The sequence below is a fragment of the Rhinolophus sinicus genome, chromosome 4, assembly GCF_057876585.1.
Source record: "Rhinolophus sinicus isolate RSI-liver-muscle chromosome 4, RSI-T2T, whole genome shotgun sequence".
NCBI lineage: Eukaryota > Metazoa > Chordata > Mammalia > Chiroptera > Rhinolophidae > Rhinolophus > Rhinolophus sinicus.
This window is the reverse complement of record NC_142504.1, coordinates 81,113,331-81,133,269: the sequence shown is the minus strand read 5'-3', so window position 1 is coordinate 81,133,269 and position 19,939 is coordinate 81,113,331. Positions and strand designations below refer to the sequence as shown.

Sequence of the window (19,939 nt, the reverse complement as noted above, 5' to 3'; positions counted from 1 at the left end):
ACTGACAGTATACATCCTCAACAGGTATTAAAAGACAATAATTAGTATCTTCAAAGTGTTATTGGAAAATAACTGTCATCCTGGAACTCTATACCTAGCTAAACTATCATTTTAGAGTTAGGAAAAGAATAAATGTTTTCAGGCATATAGAGACTGAGAGAGTTTGCTCCATAAATGCCCTCAATGGGAGACCGAGACCAAGGATAACTCCTATCTTTCTGGCTTAGGCAACTGGATGAATATTGGTTTGCATTTACTGAGATAGGGAAGACAGTAGGAGTATGTCAAATTTTAGAGGTTTTGGAACATATAAATGGAGATGTTCAATAGACACTTAGAGCTGACAATTTTGCTGGAGTAGATTTGAGAGTCATTGATATTTAAAAGATATTTAAAGATATGGAAATAGAAGTGGCTGTCCAAGGTGATAATTATAAATGAGAATACAATGGGCCCTGGGTAAGAACTCTCAAGAACCCAATATTTAAGGAATAATTAAAAGAACATGAGAAAAAAACAGAAGAATTAATCAAAGAGATAAAAGAAAAACCAAAAGAAAATGATATCATGTGAACAAAAGGATACAGAATTACATACCAGTAATAAATCTTGGAGATGTCAAAGATATTAGAAACATCAGAGATGAAATAAAATAAAGACTTAAAATCCTTCAGTGGATTTACCCAAAAGGGGATTTTTGATGATCTCGACAAGAAGAGAATCATTGGAGTAGTGGAAACAGAAGACAATTATGAGTTGAGGATTGAATGGGAAGTGAGTGAGTGAAGACAGTGAACATAGGCAACTCATAAATCTTGGCTGTGAATGAGAGAGGGAGGACAGTAGTTGGAATAAAAATATAGGAAGAGGGAGGGTTTGATTTGTTATTATAAAGCAGACTCCCTCATGTTTAAATACTGATGGAGAAGATCTAATGGAGAACACATACGAGAGAAAGGAAATGATCTGGGGATTCTGGAGGGTTACGGGTTCAAGAACAACCACCTTGAAGAGGGAAGGGATACTTTTTCCATTATGACAAAAAGAATAAAGTAAGAATTGCATAACAGCAGGTGTGTTTGCAGAACTTTGAATGGGAAGCCCATGTAATGGTGTCTATCTTAATTTGTGAAGTAAGAAATGGGGTGATGTCCTTTATAAAAGGAGATACATATGCATATGAAATGCCTATAGTGAAGCATAAGAAAGAGAACTAACTAAAGAAACCCAGAAGAATTTCCAAGCATGCTGATAACCTGTTTGGGTTGGACACCATGAATTTTTGGTTGAGTACATATGAAAGTATGTATCTTATTTGTGAAATGTGTCCATTCACGTATTTCTTCACTCATTAGTCAAATGAAAAGTTAGAGGTGAATTGATCCCAGAATGTGATTTACCAGTTAAACAGAAAGACAAGGATGTTGAGGCCGTAAGACAGGGTTTAAAGTGATGGACTGTGGGGAAAATAGCACTAATTTACTTTGCGGTATTCATTTATAGATCTAAAAGGAGCAGAATAACTTTAGACTAAGTTTTTATTATTTTTTCACTTTTGATAAGAGAAAATAATGTTTCATATGTTATGACTGGCATAACTTTGTTCAATGATCAAGAATCATTTTTAGTAAATGATTGGCACTGTATTCCATACAGAAATTATTTTTGCCACTCTTTATTCCCCTTATTTTCTCCAGATGAATTTCCACAAAATATTTGTACTGTATATAGACTCTTATCACTTCATTATTTTCCCTTTTAGGGCCATGATTTAGATTGGGAGAGAGAGAGGAGCAGGCAGTGAAAGTTGGAGGAAACGTTTATGAGAGTCTTCTTTGCATGGGAGACAGGAGAAACGCTCCTTTAAAAAGAGTAATCCAAAGTAATATAATATGCAATAGTTATAACTTGCTTGCTTTCTCACAGATTTTTTAAAAATTGCTTTGAGTTTCAGTACCCAGACCATACCCCAGTTTCGCTGCATTAAAATGATTAAGGGGCAGAAGGGCTTAATAAACTAAACATTGGGTGGGTAGTCCTGTGGTAATCAAATGGCTTGTCAATCTAACTATATTAAACTTAACATTCCAAAACTCACAGTAACTACTCCTTTTTAAATTCTACTTTTATGAAGGGGTACGTAGGGCCTATAGAAAAACGAAGATAAGGAGTAGGACTAGAACCACTGAAAACAATCCACTTCTTCATAAAAATAGATAAAAGAAAAAGAAATACCTTGGGTACTGCCCCACCAGTGAAATTGACAGAATTGGGTTAGTAGTTGAAGTCCTTTGACCTGGTTATAGGAAAGCTTTTTATTTTCCTTTTCTTTCTTTCTGTTTTTTTTATTATTATTTATTTCTGAAAAGGAGGAAAATGTCAGGCAGTAGAGTAGTGTTGTTACTGCCACAAAATATTATTAAAGCATAACTACCAAACCAGAAAGCATTGCCCTGTAAATTTAATGCAATGTCAGTTTTGATCTAGGCATTTTGCTCTCCAAAGAGATGCTTAGTCTTCTAAACAAAATTGAACTGAATGGATTTCAAAAAAGTCTGTTGTAGTCAAGTGTCAGTACAGTTTACCAGCCAAATAATCAACTAGAGACATTCCCATGAGTGAGTATGAATTTGAAATTTTGGTTTAACTATGAAAATATTGATTGGGTAGTGCAATGATAAATGACACTACTTTACTTTCAAGAAGGCAATTAGAAAATTGAGTCATTACTACTTGAATTTAGTTTCTTACAAAAAAAAAATCTTTCTCAATAAAAAAATAAAATCAGAGGGATCAAGACCAAATGAGATCATACACATGAAACAGAAATATAAGGCTTGGTTAGAAATAATCACTCGCAAGACTTGGAGATATTTACTAAACATGGTGATTTCCTGGAAGTCATGATATTTTCAAAGTTTAATTAAGACCTTTTTAGTTAATCTTCTTAGCTTTGACTTAATTATCTTTTTAATAAGCAGATAAATACACATAAGAAATTCAAATCATTTGGAATATATAATGAAACATAGCTAATGAAAAAAGATGACTAGATTTACGTGAAATTGTATGTAAAATATCTCCAACTAGTGAAGGCAACTCATTAAAAAAATTAATAAATAAGGTATATTGTGAAATAATAAATAGGAGATGTGTGAATAATTTAGGTATTTTAAGGCTAGTGTGATCCTAGTAGGTTTAAAATTATATTGATTTTTATTTTATTGTGGCTTGAAAGTTGTGAACTTAGATTTAGCATTTATTGAGAGTATAATTTTCAACATTTCTTTTCATTTTTATAACTCTAGTAGATAACTGTTATTTATTGCTTCCATCTTGAACACAAGGAGATGAAAATACAGAGAGAAAAGCAATTGGCCCAGATTATATAACTGTTAAGTAAAAAAAAAATGAGGATCCAAATGCAGACCCTCTCTCTACTTTTCTGTATTAACTCCTAACAATTAATACTCAAAACATGCAAATGAGTAATATTGGCCTTTCAACATGCTCTTTTCCTTTTGATTTTGTTTCCCAGATTCAAAAAGTCCTCTACCCTCTTGAGTTACCTATTTTTTAATATCCAAATAAATGGACTGTTCCTTCATCCTATAGAAAGTCCAGTGACCTCTACTCCCTCCCCCAGGGAGCTTATTATTTCTTCTGGTCATCATCATTTTCTGCTCATGCCAAATTTTTCATCCTACTTCATGTATTATCTCCTAGAACAAAACACTCTCCCAGCCAATATCAGTCCAAATATGGTTCATAACCTTTTGCCATATGTTGTATTAGGATACAGTACCATTATGCCTCTTCAACTTTTGTTGGGGGGTTAAAAAAGAGGGGTTCAGCACAGCCCAGAATTGGAAACAATATTGAAAGTAGTTATTGTGGTTCCAAACATTTGTTTGCCATTTCCTAAATAGGGAATTTCTTATTGGTTGCATTTTTCCTTACGTTCTAACTGATCACCATATCCGTGTATTCAACCTGGCCCTCTCTTTTTAGACTGTTTTTTCCCTTTATTTTTTTCAGGGTCATTTAACCTCTCAAAAAAAAAAAAAAAAAAAATAGTGAACAACTCCACAATTCCTCGTATTTCATTACAGAAAAATCCACCTTTCCTTTTCTCTACATTCTCTCAACTAAACTATCCCAGGAGTCTCATTTTCATAACTAAAATGGATTTTTAAGGCACCAGGGAATTTTCCTAAAGAACCAGTTTCTCCAGAGACGGCATTTGCCACTTGCCTAGAAGGAAAAAAAGTAGCTGTCATTTGTTTTGTTTTAAAAAGCAAACTTTCCTGTTATATTAGTCTTTTTTACACATATTTATTTTTACACAGTGGCTATGAAAGATACCAGAATGATCAAAACAAGTCCTAAAATTCTTGGTTTTCCAGAATTAGGGAAAAAAATACCCCAAAGACCCTTGTATTCCTTTTAAAGTAGACCAAAGCCAGATTAAATGTATTAAAAGCTGGCTGTGAAGTGTTATTTACCTTGCAAACGTCCTTAATATATATGTATTTTAATTCCATTACATGGAATTATCCAGTCTTAAGGGTAAAATGCTAAGATGTTTGTTGAATAGTTTTCTGTCACTTAAGCACAGGAAGAAAAGCTCCAGGTGGTGACTCTTCTTTCTCTCCCCTCAAGTTTATACATTAAAGCCCTTATTTGTATGCAGCAAAAATAACATCTTGCCAGGGGATATGTATTCCCATATGCCCTGCTAAGGAGGTGGTATATGATGCTTGAAATGTTTGAAATGACAAATAGCCTAGCAGGTCTGGCCTCTTCCCCTCCTGCCCTGAGCTGCTGGCAATCTATTTTAAATTGTTTGTGCATTGTAGGGTGAACCATGTACCCACAAGTGCCAACCTCACCCCAAGCAGTGTCCTACTGAATATGGGATTAAGTGAGAGTCTCTGGGGACTATCCAGAGAGGGAAAATGCACATCACCACCAGAGGCACCATCGGTTTAACAGAAGAAACCTCTACGTTCCATGCTTCTTTCAAATGATGTCATGCAATTCTGTCAAATATCTCTGAAATGGCAAAAAATAAAAATATGCACCAACCACATTTCTTTAGATGAATAGTTCACCCATCCAGAGGGGCATCATTTAGATGCCAAGAACAATATCTAGATTTTTGAACTATCTTGAGTCGAGATAATTCAACTCATTTTTGCCATTTTATTTAAAGCTCAAATAGTGTTTTCCGCTACAAAAATGTCACTGCTGTGAGTCCCAGGGAACACAATGGTGGGCCTGTGTTAATCATGGTGGCATCCAGATGGGGGGGTGGCATCCAGATGGGGATTCTTATTGGAAGACAGAGGTAGCAACTTGGCCCCATAATGCTGACTCCGTGAAAATGATGGCAAAATTCACAACCTGCATTTTTTTTTTCCCACTGTAAGGCTTAGGCTTAGCTATCATGAGTGTGTGAACTGGATTTACAATATTTTTCTTCGCCCTGTGAAATGACTCTTTTCTATATATATGTCTAGTATCACTTTTCCAGGATATCTAACCAGCTTCTCAAGAACTGAGATCATTAACAATTGTCACCCCAATAAATTTAAAAAAAAAGAGCTGATAAAGGGTTCAGGGATAAATCTCTTAGGTGTCCCTGAGAATGAATATAAGTGGATTGTATACATGTGGGACTGACATCTCCTCCTCCCAGAGCTACCTCAGGTAAGAGGAAAACAATGCTATGAAAGGTGTACAACCCTCCATCCTCAGCCAGATTTAGCTATAATTTTTCAATTGGAGGACAAAATCAAAATTTAAAAAATAATAATAATATGCAAATCACCTCAAAACTTTTTTTTTTTAATCTGTAGCAAATAGTACATTGGGGAATTGAAAATCAAAGTGACAGATTGGGGCTATGTAAGCAGCCAGTTCAAATAATTTTATGGGAGAAAAAACATATTTTGCACAACAAAAGAAGAAGAATAGAATTGTCCCATTTCTAAAGGACTTCAGAGAACGTTTTATACAAATGACAGTGGATCATCGATATCCCATAATACCATGCAAGGAGAAAAGGCTAACCCTGTCCCACTTTATTTACTTCATACCAGGATAGTACCTATTAAGAATTTTTTTCAATATACAAATAAATTTAACAATGATTCATTTATAAAGAAATTTGAATTTCACTTATTTGTATTTTACCCTCTTAGAGTAAGCATTGTTAAGTGTATTTGAGATAGGAAATTAGGAACTGAACAAATAAAAAGAATACATTAAATCAGTCTGTGTTTCTCAATTTCATACAGAAATTAAGCTGATGTCACCGAAAATCTGAGGGAGCACACATGGTAAAACAGTGTGATCTTTGAAAGTCCTGGATTCAAATCCAGAATCTAATACTTACTGGGTAATCTTCAGTCAGTTCACCTTTTTGAGCTTCCGTTGTTTTCTCATTTATAAACTGTAGATAAAATACCTCCCCCTACCTTCCCTCGTACTGCTGTGAGAATTCAATGAGGCATCTTTACAGGAACTACCCTTGGTGTTTAGGTCATTGCAGACCTGCTCCTATAATTCCTGGGCCTGGGGCAAGAGAACCAGTGTAGGTGTCCTGTTCTTTCTATCTCCTTTACCAGTCCTCCGTCACAACCCCTCCGGCACTGTGAGCAGCCTCGTGCACATGCGCCGGGACCGGTCTGCACGAACATCAAAGCCCCACGCATCCTTTAAACATCCTGCAGTAGTGCATCAATAGTGCAGCAGTGGTGCAGTCTGGTTCCATCCTCTAGAGATCTGATCTGGGAAGAAGGCCCATACAGACCCTGCAGGGCCTCGGGGATGTTTGGCCAAGAATTCTGGCACTCCGGGTACTCAGTGCGTAATCTAGGTAAGGCATGGATTCTGGGCAAACACCTTGGCCCTTCTCACTCTTTGTGGAGGTTGTGTCTGGAAGAGGGCGAGTCTCCAAAGTGCAGCTCCCGGTTGGGAAATAATCTCAGCCCTACAATTCCTGGGACTGTCTTAAAGGCAATACTCTTTCCTTCAGGCACTTTTGTTTATTTTGTTTATTTAGCATAGATTCTTTAGCTAAATAATTATTTAGTGTTACCAGTTTATTTAATATAGAATACATATTATTTTGTGGTTGGCCTGTGTAGAAAGGGGGTTAAATAGGCTATACCAAGAAATCCTGAGGTGGAGGGGTTCCATGATACATTGGTTCAGAGCCGCAGTGACATCATCCTGGGGGTGTGCTCCCTTCAGTTCTCCTTGCCGTGTGTTGGTTTTAGCCTCTTATTCCAGGCGTCATACCCAGATGTGACAACATCCACTGAAAGAAAAGATGTTTTCTCCCATCTGTCTCTTTATTGGCAAGAGAACCTTTTAATGAAATTCTTCAACAGAATTCCTCTCACGTCATTGGCCAGAAATGTCAAGCAACCACCTGAAGCAAGAGGAATGAGACCACGATGATTAGTTTACATCCATCATGTTTCATCCATGTCATGTGAGAGGAGGGTTGGGTACCAGCATAGAACTCATGGAGAAATGACTAGAGGGTAGGCACTCAGCTATGTCTGCCATAGTCAGTAAAGCTAGAAAGTTACTCCCTTCCCCTCTGAATGCCAGAGTCTTAGTCTTGTGCAAATCTAAGCTTCCAGGGGTGGAAGACAGTTGGGAGAATCTTCTCAATGTTCTCGCTCCCTTCCTGTGCTCACCTACTCCCTTCCTATGCTTCCTGTGCTCTACTTCCTGTATTTCTGGGTGGGCTGTGTCAGAAAGAGCAACGTTCTGCACTGTGTTAGCACCTGGCTTGTTTATTCTGAAGTCAGCATCTCACACTGAACACCAATAAATGACTTTACCAGAAAAATAGCTTATTGCCTTAGGTGGTCAGATGATATTTATTTCTCTTGCCTCCTGGAGTGTCTCCACTCTGTCTCTATTATTAGGTAAAGGCCCTCTTCTAGTGCCCGCTGGAGGCCACATCCATTGAGCCAATCTATAGACTCCTCTTTACAGCTCTTCCCCTGACGGTGAATTTCTTGTTTATTCTTTACAGTAGCATTGCAGACATAAAATTCGTAGCTTTCCACCCATCATGTAATAGGCACGCAAAACATTTGCTCTCTTTTGCTTTCTCATAAGTATACAAGTGTTGGTGAGCCTCTTTTCCTATTCAAAAAAATGTACTAGATAATTAACAATTTTTCAAGTAAATTTAGGTAGTCAAATTTAGGTTTACAGAGGATAGTTTTATAAGATTGCAAAGTACATTGCAATGCCTGAAAGCAGTAAATCAATATCCACTAATCTAAGCATACTTTCCTTGTTTTCTTCTTTTGGTCCATGGGATGTGAGCCTCCCTGGATGTCCAAGGCCCAACCCTTTGATACAGGTCAATGTGAAGGAAAAGATGAATAAGATGAGGATTTTTTTAAAGATGAAAAAAGAAAAACTTGGGGTTAGCATGAATCAAAACTGTACTGACAACTCAAAGAATAAAATGAAACTCACCTCTGTCCTCCAGCAGCTTTCTTCACAAGCTAATGAGGTGATGATTAAGAGCTTGGGAGAGAGAGCAATGAATTGTGGTCCTTTTCTCCAGATGAGAAGCTGGGCAGGATTGTGTGTCTGTTGATCAAGTAAACTGCTATTTAAAGTGAACGTACTCTGATTTCACAAGCATAGATTGTGATGGGACTCCTATCATTACCTTTCTTAATGAAATGTTGCCTCTTGTTGTCTTCTACAGAAAATTGACCCTAAATAATATTAGGGTTAGCTCTTAATTCAATATAGATTCTACTAATTTATCCTTTCTAAGCAAATCTACCCAGGGAAAATAAGATAATTTTAAATTATTTAGCAGAAATTGCTGTTGAATCTTTCTAATGTTTCAGTTCAGGGGGTTTCTATAGAATTCTAATTGTAAACAGAAAAGTTTTTGAAGCCTGGGTGAATAATTTAAATGTTGTCTCAAATGGGTGCCCCATTTGATGGTTTACAAGTTCTAAATTTCTAGATAACTGGCAAGTTTCCATTTTACTTTGGTTGATAACCTGGACATGGGGTAATATTGTAATGCTTTTATAAAACCAAAATATTTTTAATTTACGTAGATGTATATGTATACTACATGGATTAACCACACTCCTAATAATAATAGGTCTTATTCTGAAGAACAAGTTTAGATGCTAAATGCTGGATAGTGGAACATATTTATTGGTAGAATTGAGCAAACTCTGTTAGGAAAGACAAACTCTAGGTGAGCCCTGCTTTAAGGAGAAAGATATCAATATGTATTGGTATCTAGGTATTAGCAGACATATCAATGAATATTCTCACTATGAAAACAGTGAAAGAGCTGTTTTTTCTATATTGCAGTGTAACAAAGTATGCAAAACTTAATAGTATAAAACAAGTGTTTATTTTGCTTGTAGTGTTTTGGCTTAGGAATTTGGAAAGGGTTCAAGTGGACAGGGTGTCTCTAATCCAAATGTTGTCTGCTGAGTTGACTAGAGCAGGAGGATCCACTTCCAAGATAGTTTCTTCATTCCCATACGTCTGGAACCTGGGTTGGGATGGCTGGGACAGCTAGCTGCTGGTCATATCTGGTTCAGGCAGCTCTCTTTCTATGTGGCCTCCATGTATGACTAGCTTGAGATTCCTCACAGCATGCTGCTCTCAGAGGAGTATGAGTTCTTACATTGTGGCTGGCTTCTCCCAGAGCAAGTCTTAAGAGACTCAGGAAGTGGAAACTGCCTGATTCTCAAGACCCAAACCTAGAAACTGGCATTTCTAACATATTGTGAGTTAAGCAATTTACTAAGGCCTGGACAGATTCAATAGGAAGGGAATTCAACTTTGCTTCCTGGTCATTTTTATTCTAGCACAGGAATGAATGAACATACCGTGTTTCCCCGAAAATAAGACCTAGCTGGACCATCAGTTCTCATGCATTTTTTGGAGCAAAAAATAATATAAGACCCGGTCTTATTTTAATATAAGACCGGGTCTTTATATTATAATAATATAATATAATATTAATATAATATAATATAATATAATACAATATAATACTGGGTCTTATATTAATTTTTGCTCCAAAAGATGCATTAGAGCTAATGGTCCTGCTAGGTCTTATTTTCAGGGAAACATGGTATTATGAAAAGGTTCTTTATTTTATAAAATAATTCATTCCTGTTTCTTTTATATAATGAGCATTCCAAAGATATTTAGACTATTATGTCATTTTAAAATAATTATTCACACCTAACTTACTAGAAACACGTTATTACACAAAGGAAAGTACAAATGCACACATCCCTACTTTGGTCAGTGGTTAAACTCGCATTCCCATTTTCAGAAATATTTAAGAACTGGGAATCACTGTGTGTTTTTATGTTTTTGTTTTTTATTGTTGTTGTGGTTGGGTTTGCCAATCTGACTTCAATATCTAAAGGTCTTCCAAAAAACTCTGCCAACAAATGACTGCCTCAGAATGAGGTTCTGAATATCAAAAGGTTTACTCTAAGATTTAATTCACCCAGGCCAGTGTTGGGAATCTGAAAGAACTGTTGCTTGTCACATTAATTATGAGCGTGTCAGGTGGTTCTAAGTGGGAAGAAATTCTGTACTTGAGAATTTCCAAGACAACATAAAACTATTGTTTCTCAACTGATTTTGCTATCTCTTTGCAGAGGGGTCAGCTCAGAAAAAAAAATCTTTGAGCGTTCAGTTTTTCTCAGGCTTTCTACACTCTATGACAATGGCAGACCCCAGAGCTGGGGAGTACAGATGGAGTGTCAGCTCTGCCAAGGCAGATGGTCAACCTCAGAGGCCCAGATCTATCTGTATCAATATGTTTCTGAGGGGCCAGTTTCTGTACCTCAGCACACACTGTCTGGTGCTCACAGCACGCCGTGTGCTCATAATGGCTCTCTTTGCCTAAACATCCTAGCAACATACCAACCAACCAGATAAAAACAGACAGAAGAGCAAGTGGAGTTAATCTAAGCTTGCAGGAGGGCAGTGAGAGTCTCATCATGCAGTGTCTGCTGAGGCCACTGCCATGTCAACATCGGCATAAATCCAGGCATAAATAATAAAATAAACTCCTCTGCCTTTTCATACTATTGACCAAACAGAAGCTATGCAGTTTCTGCAATTTTATGTACACCACTTTATTTGGTTTTGAAATTGGCCTAGTTAAGCTTTTCTGTTTCTGCCGTACAGTAGAGTATATAAAATCTTCTCACATACCTATTTATGTAGTTTATTTTGGCATTATTAAAGGATAGTTTTTACCTATCTAACTGAAGAGATCATTGGATCTTGAAAAAGTCAAGTTACTTGTTCAAGGTCCTTCTACTTGTTGCAAGAAGTAATTTCTCACAATGAGGTCTCTTCTGATTTCTAGAAAAGCTCTCCTTTTCTATTTAGACCATATCAGACTGCTGACAATTCCATAGCTGCTACTCAATACAAATTTCACATGGAGATTTGAACCACAAACCCTAAATTCTATAATTGTGTCATCTTAGCTCATAGTTGGGGAGAGTTTTGCCATGGCAATTTGTGTTTCATCAAATCAATTTATCACAGAGGAGGAAAGGAAAGCAATTCACTAAAATGGAGCACCACTGAACTTTATAGGATTTGTGTAAATGAAGCCATTGACTTTGAGAATATCAATAATTATCCTATGTTACTAGGTACCACCTGACATGGAATGTTCATAAAGAGAAGCACCTAGCAATACACTATATTGCTGTGTCTCTGGACTGACATGATTACATTATAAACATGAATGCATCATGCTCTCAAAACATTTAGGATTATTATTAAACACATCATTTTATTTAACCCTCACAATGACTCTGTGAACTAAGAACTAATATTACCCCCATTTCGGATAAATACAATATGAGTTAGAGAGGTTAACTGTGGTGCTCAATATTCCACATTGAGTAAGTGGCAGAGCTGCAAATCTGAGCTCTTCACCACTCTATAGAACTGCCCTTCATCACCATAGCCAGTAAGCTCAGAAAAGGTACTTATCTCTGGGTTCATATTCCAATCCTTCCAATCATTAACTAGAATCTTATGATTGTTACAAAATATTTCTGAACCTCTTCCTCTACTAGAAAATGGAAGTAATTATCACTCCATGAAGTTACTGTGAAGATTAAATTGAATAATATTTAAGTGTCATTAGAGTACCCAGTTCACAGTAGGTACTAATAAATACTGAACTACTAAAAAAAAAAAAATAAACAATCCGAAGTTTGAAGGTCATTGTGGCAGAAATCTACTCCTGAAACATTGCGATTAAGTATTAAAACAAGCAGTTGATTCATTCAAACAAATAATTTAATAAATTATACAAAAACAGTTTTAAAAGTCATTAAAATTTATTGGGGTGACATTGGTTAGTAAAATTACATAGGTTCAAATGTACAATTCTGTAATATATCATCTATATATAACATTGTGTGTTCACCATGCAAGGATCAAATACTTGGTGATGGAAGGAGACCTGACTCTGGGTCCTGAAATATTTTTAACAGAATAATTTATTCAAGTCAAGCAGCCCTCAAAATCTAGGAACTGATTATATATGGCTTATGGTGCTTCCTTCCCTTTCACCCCATTTAGTTTTGTCCTCTCATTATTTATGCCACTTTGTAGTTCAGTGATTTGGCAAAGTTTTAACCAATTTGCACTAAGTTTCCTTACCTGAAAATGGGTATAATGTTTATAAAGTCTCATAATACTGTGAGGATAAAATGAATCAATCTATATAATATGCTGATAACTGACAAGCCTGTAGACATTGCCCAATAAACATTAGCTACTATTATTAGCATGATTATAATAATGCATGATTATAATAATAGCACCTTGCTAATATCACTTAGAAACAATAATTGAAGTAAAACTCAAATTGATTCTGTTTTCAGTTGAAATATTAGACAGATAAGCAGATATCTTGTACACATACACACACATACACACACACACACACACGCACGCACACGAGACAGAAAAGAACAAAAAGGAACATGTAATGAGAAGATAACTCTGCTTTGTTCCCAGGGTTGCATAGTTCAGAGGTACCCATGTTTGAGATGGGAAGTCAGTCCAGCTAATTCCGAAGTCCATGTTCATTTCACTAGATTATACTGCTTCCTATGGGAAGAGATTCTCTAAAATAATCTTGCATGGAAGTGGATTTTATATATTCATATTCTCTCATTACAATGGGTAAGCAAGAATCTTTGGTATAGTAGTACCCAAAATAGCAACAACTTTTTAAGGTGTGGATAAAGCCTTTTTTTTCTTTTATTACTCAAACGCACATTCTGAAGATTACTTTTCTCATAGTCTTGCATTAAAATAGCTAAACATGATAATAATGGTGACATGTGTTTAAGGTTGACTCTGCAAATCAACTAACACTGTACCTGATTACCCTGTCTGCAATTGAGACATTCGAAGTGAGTATATCTTAAAGCCCCTTCCTCTCTAGGTCCCTATGAAGGAAACAGAATTAAAATCCTACATCTTTCCACTTTTCCTAGTTGACGCAGAGGTATAGAAATACTACAGATTCTCATTGTCCAAAGCCAGCATTTTTCAGTTCAAATCTAGTTGAAACAAAAACGACATTAAAAAATGCATGGGAGTTAGCATTATATCTGGTAGTTCTATTATTCCCCTCACCCACACCCCCACCCCTTTTTTTTAAATAACTAGCATTTACACAGCAATTTTCTTTCTCAGGACTCTATGCCTTCTTTATAGTATGTTTTGCCAAAGAAACATCGGACATAAATGAACATTCTCAGGTATCCTAGCAACAGGATGTGATTAATAATACTTCTCAGAGCAGGGCAGATAAAATGCCTGCGAGTGAAGGCAAACTCAGAATTGGCTATTGAGAAATTGGTAGTGCAGTGAGGGAAACTTGATAAGATTCTAAAGCCGACTTTATTATACAAAGATGGAGGCAGATTGAAGGGAGAGTATGTTTTAGAGACGAAACTATATCTGAGTATAAAAACACAGTACATATACATATATTACATATACATACCTATATGTAGTGCAAGTATATATATATATGTGTACATATGCATATATATACTATATGTTATATGTATACATATAAATTTGTATATATGTATACACAAATTTTCCTTTTCCTTAGACATTACATAAAATATTGGGTTGTGATACAAATGCCCCTACTCATTATTGATGAGACACATTAGATTGCCATTTATGTGCCTATGGTTTTAAAAGATCAGAAATAATGACTGTGATGAAAGAACTACTTCCTTACTGAAGTACTGAAATGTGCTATAAATTGATATATATTTAATGTTTCTCCATGGAACAATATCAACAACCTCAAGACTAAAATAGCTTTTTAAAATGTCAAGACTCAGTTTGTATAAATAAATAGCCATGAGATGTGGAATTTTAATGTTAGATTAAAGACATTTTCTCAGAAGAAAAGTTTTACCCTGCCAATTCCATTTTTATGAGATTACGGTCCATTTTTATTCCTCACAGGTTGAGTGCATCCAGATTTAAACAGAAGTAAAGTGCAAACTATTCTTTAATGTTTTGTGTTTAAACTCGAATCTATGCTAAAATAAAGTACCACTCAGGCAAATGCATCTTCATTATTCTGAAGGCCTCTCTGTTATTTTATCACCTGATTTTCTAACATAATAGTTTTCTAGGCTGTCTGTTGTAATGTAAATGCCTGGTAAAAGCTCTGTTCTTGGTTGTACCTGCACTCAGTGGTAGCAGTACTAAAATTTGCTTTGTGTTCTCTAGCATTTTAAGGAGGGTTGGAATATTACATAACTCTTTGTGTGTCCACTCCATCCCAAGCACCTGTGTTCAAGACACCGTGAAGTTATCAGGAGACAGAGGGGCATAGGATATATCTCTTGCCCTTAAGGAGGCCACAGTCTAGTTGGGAAAACAACCTGCATCTCATTATGAACCCAACACTGGAGTTAGTGCCATAGCAAAGTTATAAATAAAGGGCTATAGAAGCACAGATTAATTCTGCAGGGAGTAGGGAGTTGAGGGAAGTGGCACAATGCAAAAGCTTCACAAAAGGGCTGGCATCTGAGCTCAGCTCTAAAGGATGAGCAGGGATCTGATACAGATGACATGGCAGGGCATTTCAGGAAGCAGGAACAGCAGGAACAGGGTGGCAGTTAAGATGGAAGATTGAACTCCTGGCATAATCGGCAAGTGTTCTGTATGGTACTTGAGCGGTGGTAGCAGTGGTAGGTGGGTCATGGCCAAATTTCTCATTAGGAAATGTGGATTTTAATTTTCAGTAGAGCTCAGACTGCAAAAACCCTCCATAAAAGCAATGAAGTCGATTAGGAGCCTGTAGAAACATAACCCCAAGAAGAAATATCAAGTTCATGACCTAGGGCAACGGCAGTGAGAAAGGAGAGGATACATCTGAAAGGCCCTGTGGAGAGAGAACGTATGGTCTAAGGGTGAAATTAGATGTGGTCGGGTGAGACGATGGAGCTGATGATTCTTAGGTTTCATGTTTGGATAACTGAGCAGATAGGAAGACAACTCTAAAGATAAGCAGTTTTGCAAGGGAATATAATGATTTAAGTTAAGCGCATGTGTTGTAGCACAGTAGAAGATACAGGTAGAGATTTCCAGTAGGCTAAAACCTAGGTAGGCTTCAGAGCTAGAGAAAGAAATCTCTGAATCATCTCTTTTCATGAAGGAGAACACAGAGAATAAGAGATAAGATCACCCATGCAGAGCAAGGTAAAGAGATCAAAAATGAAACCTAGAGAGTCATCCCCAGTGAAGCAGTGCAATCTCTGTGTCCCTTTATCACTTTATTCTTTTTTATTTAATCTAGCTTTTATTTTTCTAATTTGAGGTTTATTGTATATGTAACTAAGAATAGAAATCAAATTTGATTCCTGTAACAGAAATAATACCATAATAAAACTAATAAACAACACTTACACAACCCTCTACAGTTTACACAGCCCTTTCATATATCACAGGGACAGAGAATTATTTAAGGTCTCAGTGAAAAAAACATTATCAGCAATGCCTTCCTGCCTCCCTTCTGAAACATTGAATACCAATATTTTGTGTGACTTTTCCTCCATTTCTTGTTGGCTCTTGGAATTATTTATGGAATTATTTTCATATGGAATTATTTAATCCTCACAACATTCCAGATAAGCAGGTCTGATCATCCATCACTTTACAGGTGAGAAAGTCAGGGAGGCCAGTTGATTTGATGCAACTAGCATCACTGTAGTTATGTTATAAAGTGATAAATTAACCCAAACTTTCATAACAAAATTATCCAATAAGTGTTAATTATCTATTACTGCATAACAATTAGCAACACTTGGCAGCTGGAAACAATAAACATTTGTCATCTCGCAGTTTCTATGGGGAACTCTGGAGTGGCTAACTGATTGGTCCTGGATGAGGGTCTCCCATGCAGCTGCAGTCAAGATATCAGCCAGAGCTGAAACCATCTGAAGGTTTGACTGAGGCTGGGGACGGGTTGCTCATATGTCTGGCAAGTTGATGCCCACTGGCAGGAGGCCTTAGTTCTTCCTTGGTTGTTCACAGGAGGCCTCAATTTTTTGCCACACAGGGCTCTCCATAGGGCTGCTTGAGTGTCCTCACAACATGTAATCTGGCTTCCCTCAGAGGGAGTGATCCAAGAGAACAAGATGGAAGCCACAATATTTTTTAACGCCCAACCTCGGAAGTCACACTCCATCATTTCTGCAAAATCCTGTTGGATACATAAGCCAGTCTAATTCAGTGTGGGTGGGAACTACACAAGCACAGGAGTACCAGGAGGAGGGAAGAGGAGGATATTTGAGGTCACCTTGGAGACTGACTACCACACCATATTATTTATCTCCAACAAATTCATTGTCTACTTGACTCATTCTTATACATGAGTCAAATAGATGTTTTTCTTTCAACATTTTATAATTCGGGACTAAAATGCATGAAAATGAGCCCTCTAATATACAAAAATATATAATCAGATAGTAAACAGTGGCTTGCCCGATTAAAAAAACTTAAGGGTGCCCCATCGCACTTGGTAATGAATGAAGCCTTTAAATGGACTGTTCATGCCATTTATCTGTTTGAATCATTGAAATAAATTGCATCCAACAAGTCCTCTGGAAATCACCCAAATGAATAGAATGTGCCATTAATCAAGATGCCAGTTAAGTGAATTCTACATTTTTGGCAGCTCACAAGGGAACGACTGTGTATTTTCCACCTTGTATTTTAGGATTTTAAAAAGCATGAAGGGCTAGTAGAAAACCTTAAAGTTTATATGCAGTTTCCATGTGTTGCATAAACTCTCAGTAACTAGCTTCATCTGTGAAATGAATGATAGTTGACAAGACAGTGATGGCTGGAAGGGTGGCCCTCGCTTACCCATTACAAAACCAAGGCTGTCACCTCAGCAGTGGTGTGTACACACACCATTGAACTGGTGCAAAGTTTCTTCTCTAAGCCTGTAAACATGCTTACTAGCAGAAACAGGCTAGCAGAAGCCTTGATGTGGCTCCTGCGTATGCTGTTGTTTCATCTCACTCTTTTGCATGCTGTCAAATTTCATGAACAAGAAGCCATTTCTTCAGCGTCATCTTCCTTATCACCCTCTCTCTTGTGTTCTCCGCCCCCTCTCTGCTAAAACTGCTCTCTCACAATCTACCAGTGAACTTGGTATCATCAGACGCTGTTGGTATCCCCCATACGTCCTGAAATTTGATGTGTGGTACATGACTCTGTGGTCTGTTAATCTCCGTGGATCTCTGCTTCCGCTTCTTCTGTCTTCTCATGGTCTTACATCACAAACAAAAGTAGCGTTTTTTGTTTTCTTGGACATTGTCCTCAGCCCAGCCCTCTGTGCTGCCTGCCTTTACATTCCCATCCCCCACTAAGCTCCAGCCATCTTCTCAATTCTGATCTCTCACCCCAGCTCAATGTCCCTGTAGCACTTCAAACGCAGTAAGTCTAGAATTGAACTTGTCATGCTCATTCCTACCACATTTTACCATTTCCCCCAATTGCTTTATCATGCCCAAAGTCACCTAGATAACCATTCATCTTGACCTTGCCTTGTCCCCTGCACTTCACATTGTGTAAATCCCTGGGCCCTGTAAATTCTGTCTTCCCTCTGTCTCTTGCATCCATCACTTCCCTTACTTCCACTCCCACTGCCGTACTCAATGTATATCTCTTACCACTTGAGGAGAGCCCTCTTCCTGTACAAAGCTACTAGTGTTGAAGTTCCTAAAGCAAGCTCTAAACGTGACTCTGCTTGCTCAAACAGTCTTGTCCTACATAGCCCGTACTATTTCCTTTGCCAAGAATCAATCCTTTCCTTATTTCAGATTCTCCAAGTCACAAGTATCTCTCCAGGTCCAAATCAAATGACACTTTACAACTTTATGGACTCCCCTTCATTTCTTCAAATAATTGCTCCATCCTTTCATATCATTAAACATTTGGTACCTTTAGGGGAACATCTCATTTCATATTGTATTGTCTGTCCTTTATCTTCCCAAGTAGGTTGTAAGAGGTCTTGGTGTTATTTTATTCAGATGTTTTTCCCACTATTTGTTCTATGGCGATTTGCACCTTGTCTGATTATTGTTGAGGAATTGAGTCTTACTAACAAGATTTTTTTAAAAACACAACAGCATATTGAATGCATGCTCGTTTATTTTTGACTCCCACCAATTGACTTGAGGGCATTTTCCATCCCTTTCAATTGTGCCCAGTCATCTCTGGAACCATGCTCCACGTGGCTGAAGTAGTGACTGTTTGGAATTTGCCGTAGACGGGTCTTTCATCTTACTTGTATCATATTCTTACGGCCCCACACTGCAACTGATCTGCCACTTCTCATTTCAGGGAGAGTGGAGAAGAAAAGAGAACAAAAAGCAATTGCAGGTAAGATTTTTGAGTATTTGGCTCCAGCTCTATTTCCTGCTTTTATTTCCACTTAAAAAAAAAAATCTATTTGCAGTTTAGAATTGAAGGAAACACTTTATGGTCCTTGACTTACTTGATTGTTATTAAATGGATTAAAATAAATTAATGCATTTAGCTTGTTCACTTTCATATCAATCATTTCCTTTTCATTTTGTCATTCTATTCAAAAGAAAATGAGATAAAATGTTATTTAATTTTTCACGATTACCTATTAAAAGGTAAGTCTTGCAACTACCAATTTTAAAATATGGAGGTTGTAATCATTGACAACCACTTTATTTTCTCAAATGTCTATGAATTTCCATTATTTTGCTTAAAACCACATCTGTAGTTGATGTTTTTCAGGAGAGTGTTAACTACTCAACTGGAAGAATTTTTACATTGTGGAGGAATTTTAAGAATATTTCCATTTCTAAATTCTAATATGCATCCAGAAATGAATGATGCTTTCGCACAATGCTATTGCACATAGTAGGGGTCAATATTTGTTAACTCGTAGAAAAAAATGTTTTTACATAATTCCATTACTTGGCTTTTGGCTTAGAGTCATGAGATAAGATAGAGTTTCATTTACTAAGTAAATCTTTGCATAGGAGCAGTCTCCCAGCTCTCAATGCCCAGGAATTGCCAATAGTCAGAGAAATTTGACATATATACCTACGCCCGTGACACTTCCCAAGTCTCCACCAATCTATGATGTGTGAGAGCTCCCAATATAAAGACACATTGCTCCCAACCACCATCTTCTTTCAATTTCGTGTTTTGTCTGGTACAAGACATTATGTGTGTTTCCAAACAATTAGTGTCGTCAGTAGAAGACTCAAATCTATGTTATTCTAAAAGTGTAGAAACAGCCTAAGCCCCTGTCTCTTTTTTCCTT

General features: G+C 36.9%; 1 protein-coding gene across 4 annotated transcripts in view; it reads left to right on the top strand.

The window, feature by feature from the left end:
* The window catches only part of CHST9 (carbohydrate sulfotransferase 9), a 248,140-nt gene that overhangs the window by 93,581 nt on the left and 134,620 nt on the right, over positions 1-19,939 (top strand). For 2 of the 4 annotated variants that reach the window (XM_074340203.2, XM_019741275.3), the window contains exon 3: positions 18,979-19,017. The exons of the other annotated variants lie outside the window; for them this stretch is intronic. In XM_074340203.2, coding sequence (XP_074196304.2) covers positions 18,979-19,017 — 39 coding nt within the window. The remainder of the gene's footprint in view (positions 1-18,978; positions 19,018-19,939) is intronic. 4 annotated transcript variants of the gene reach the window in all.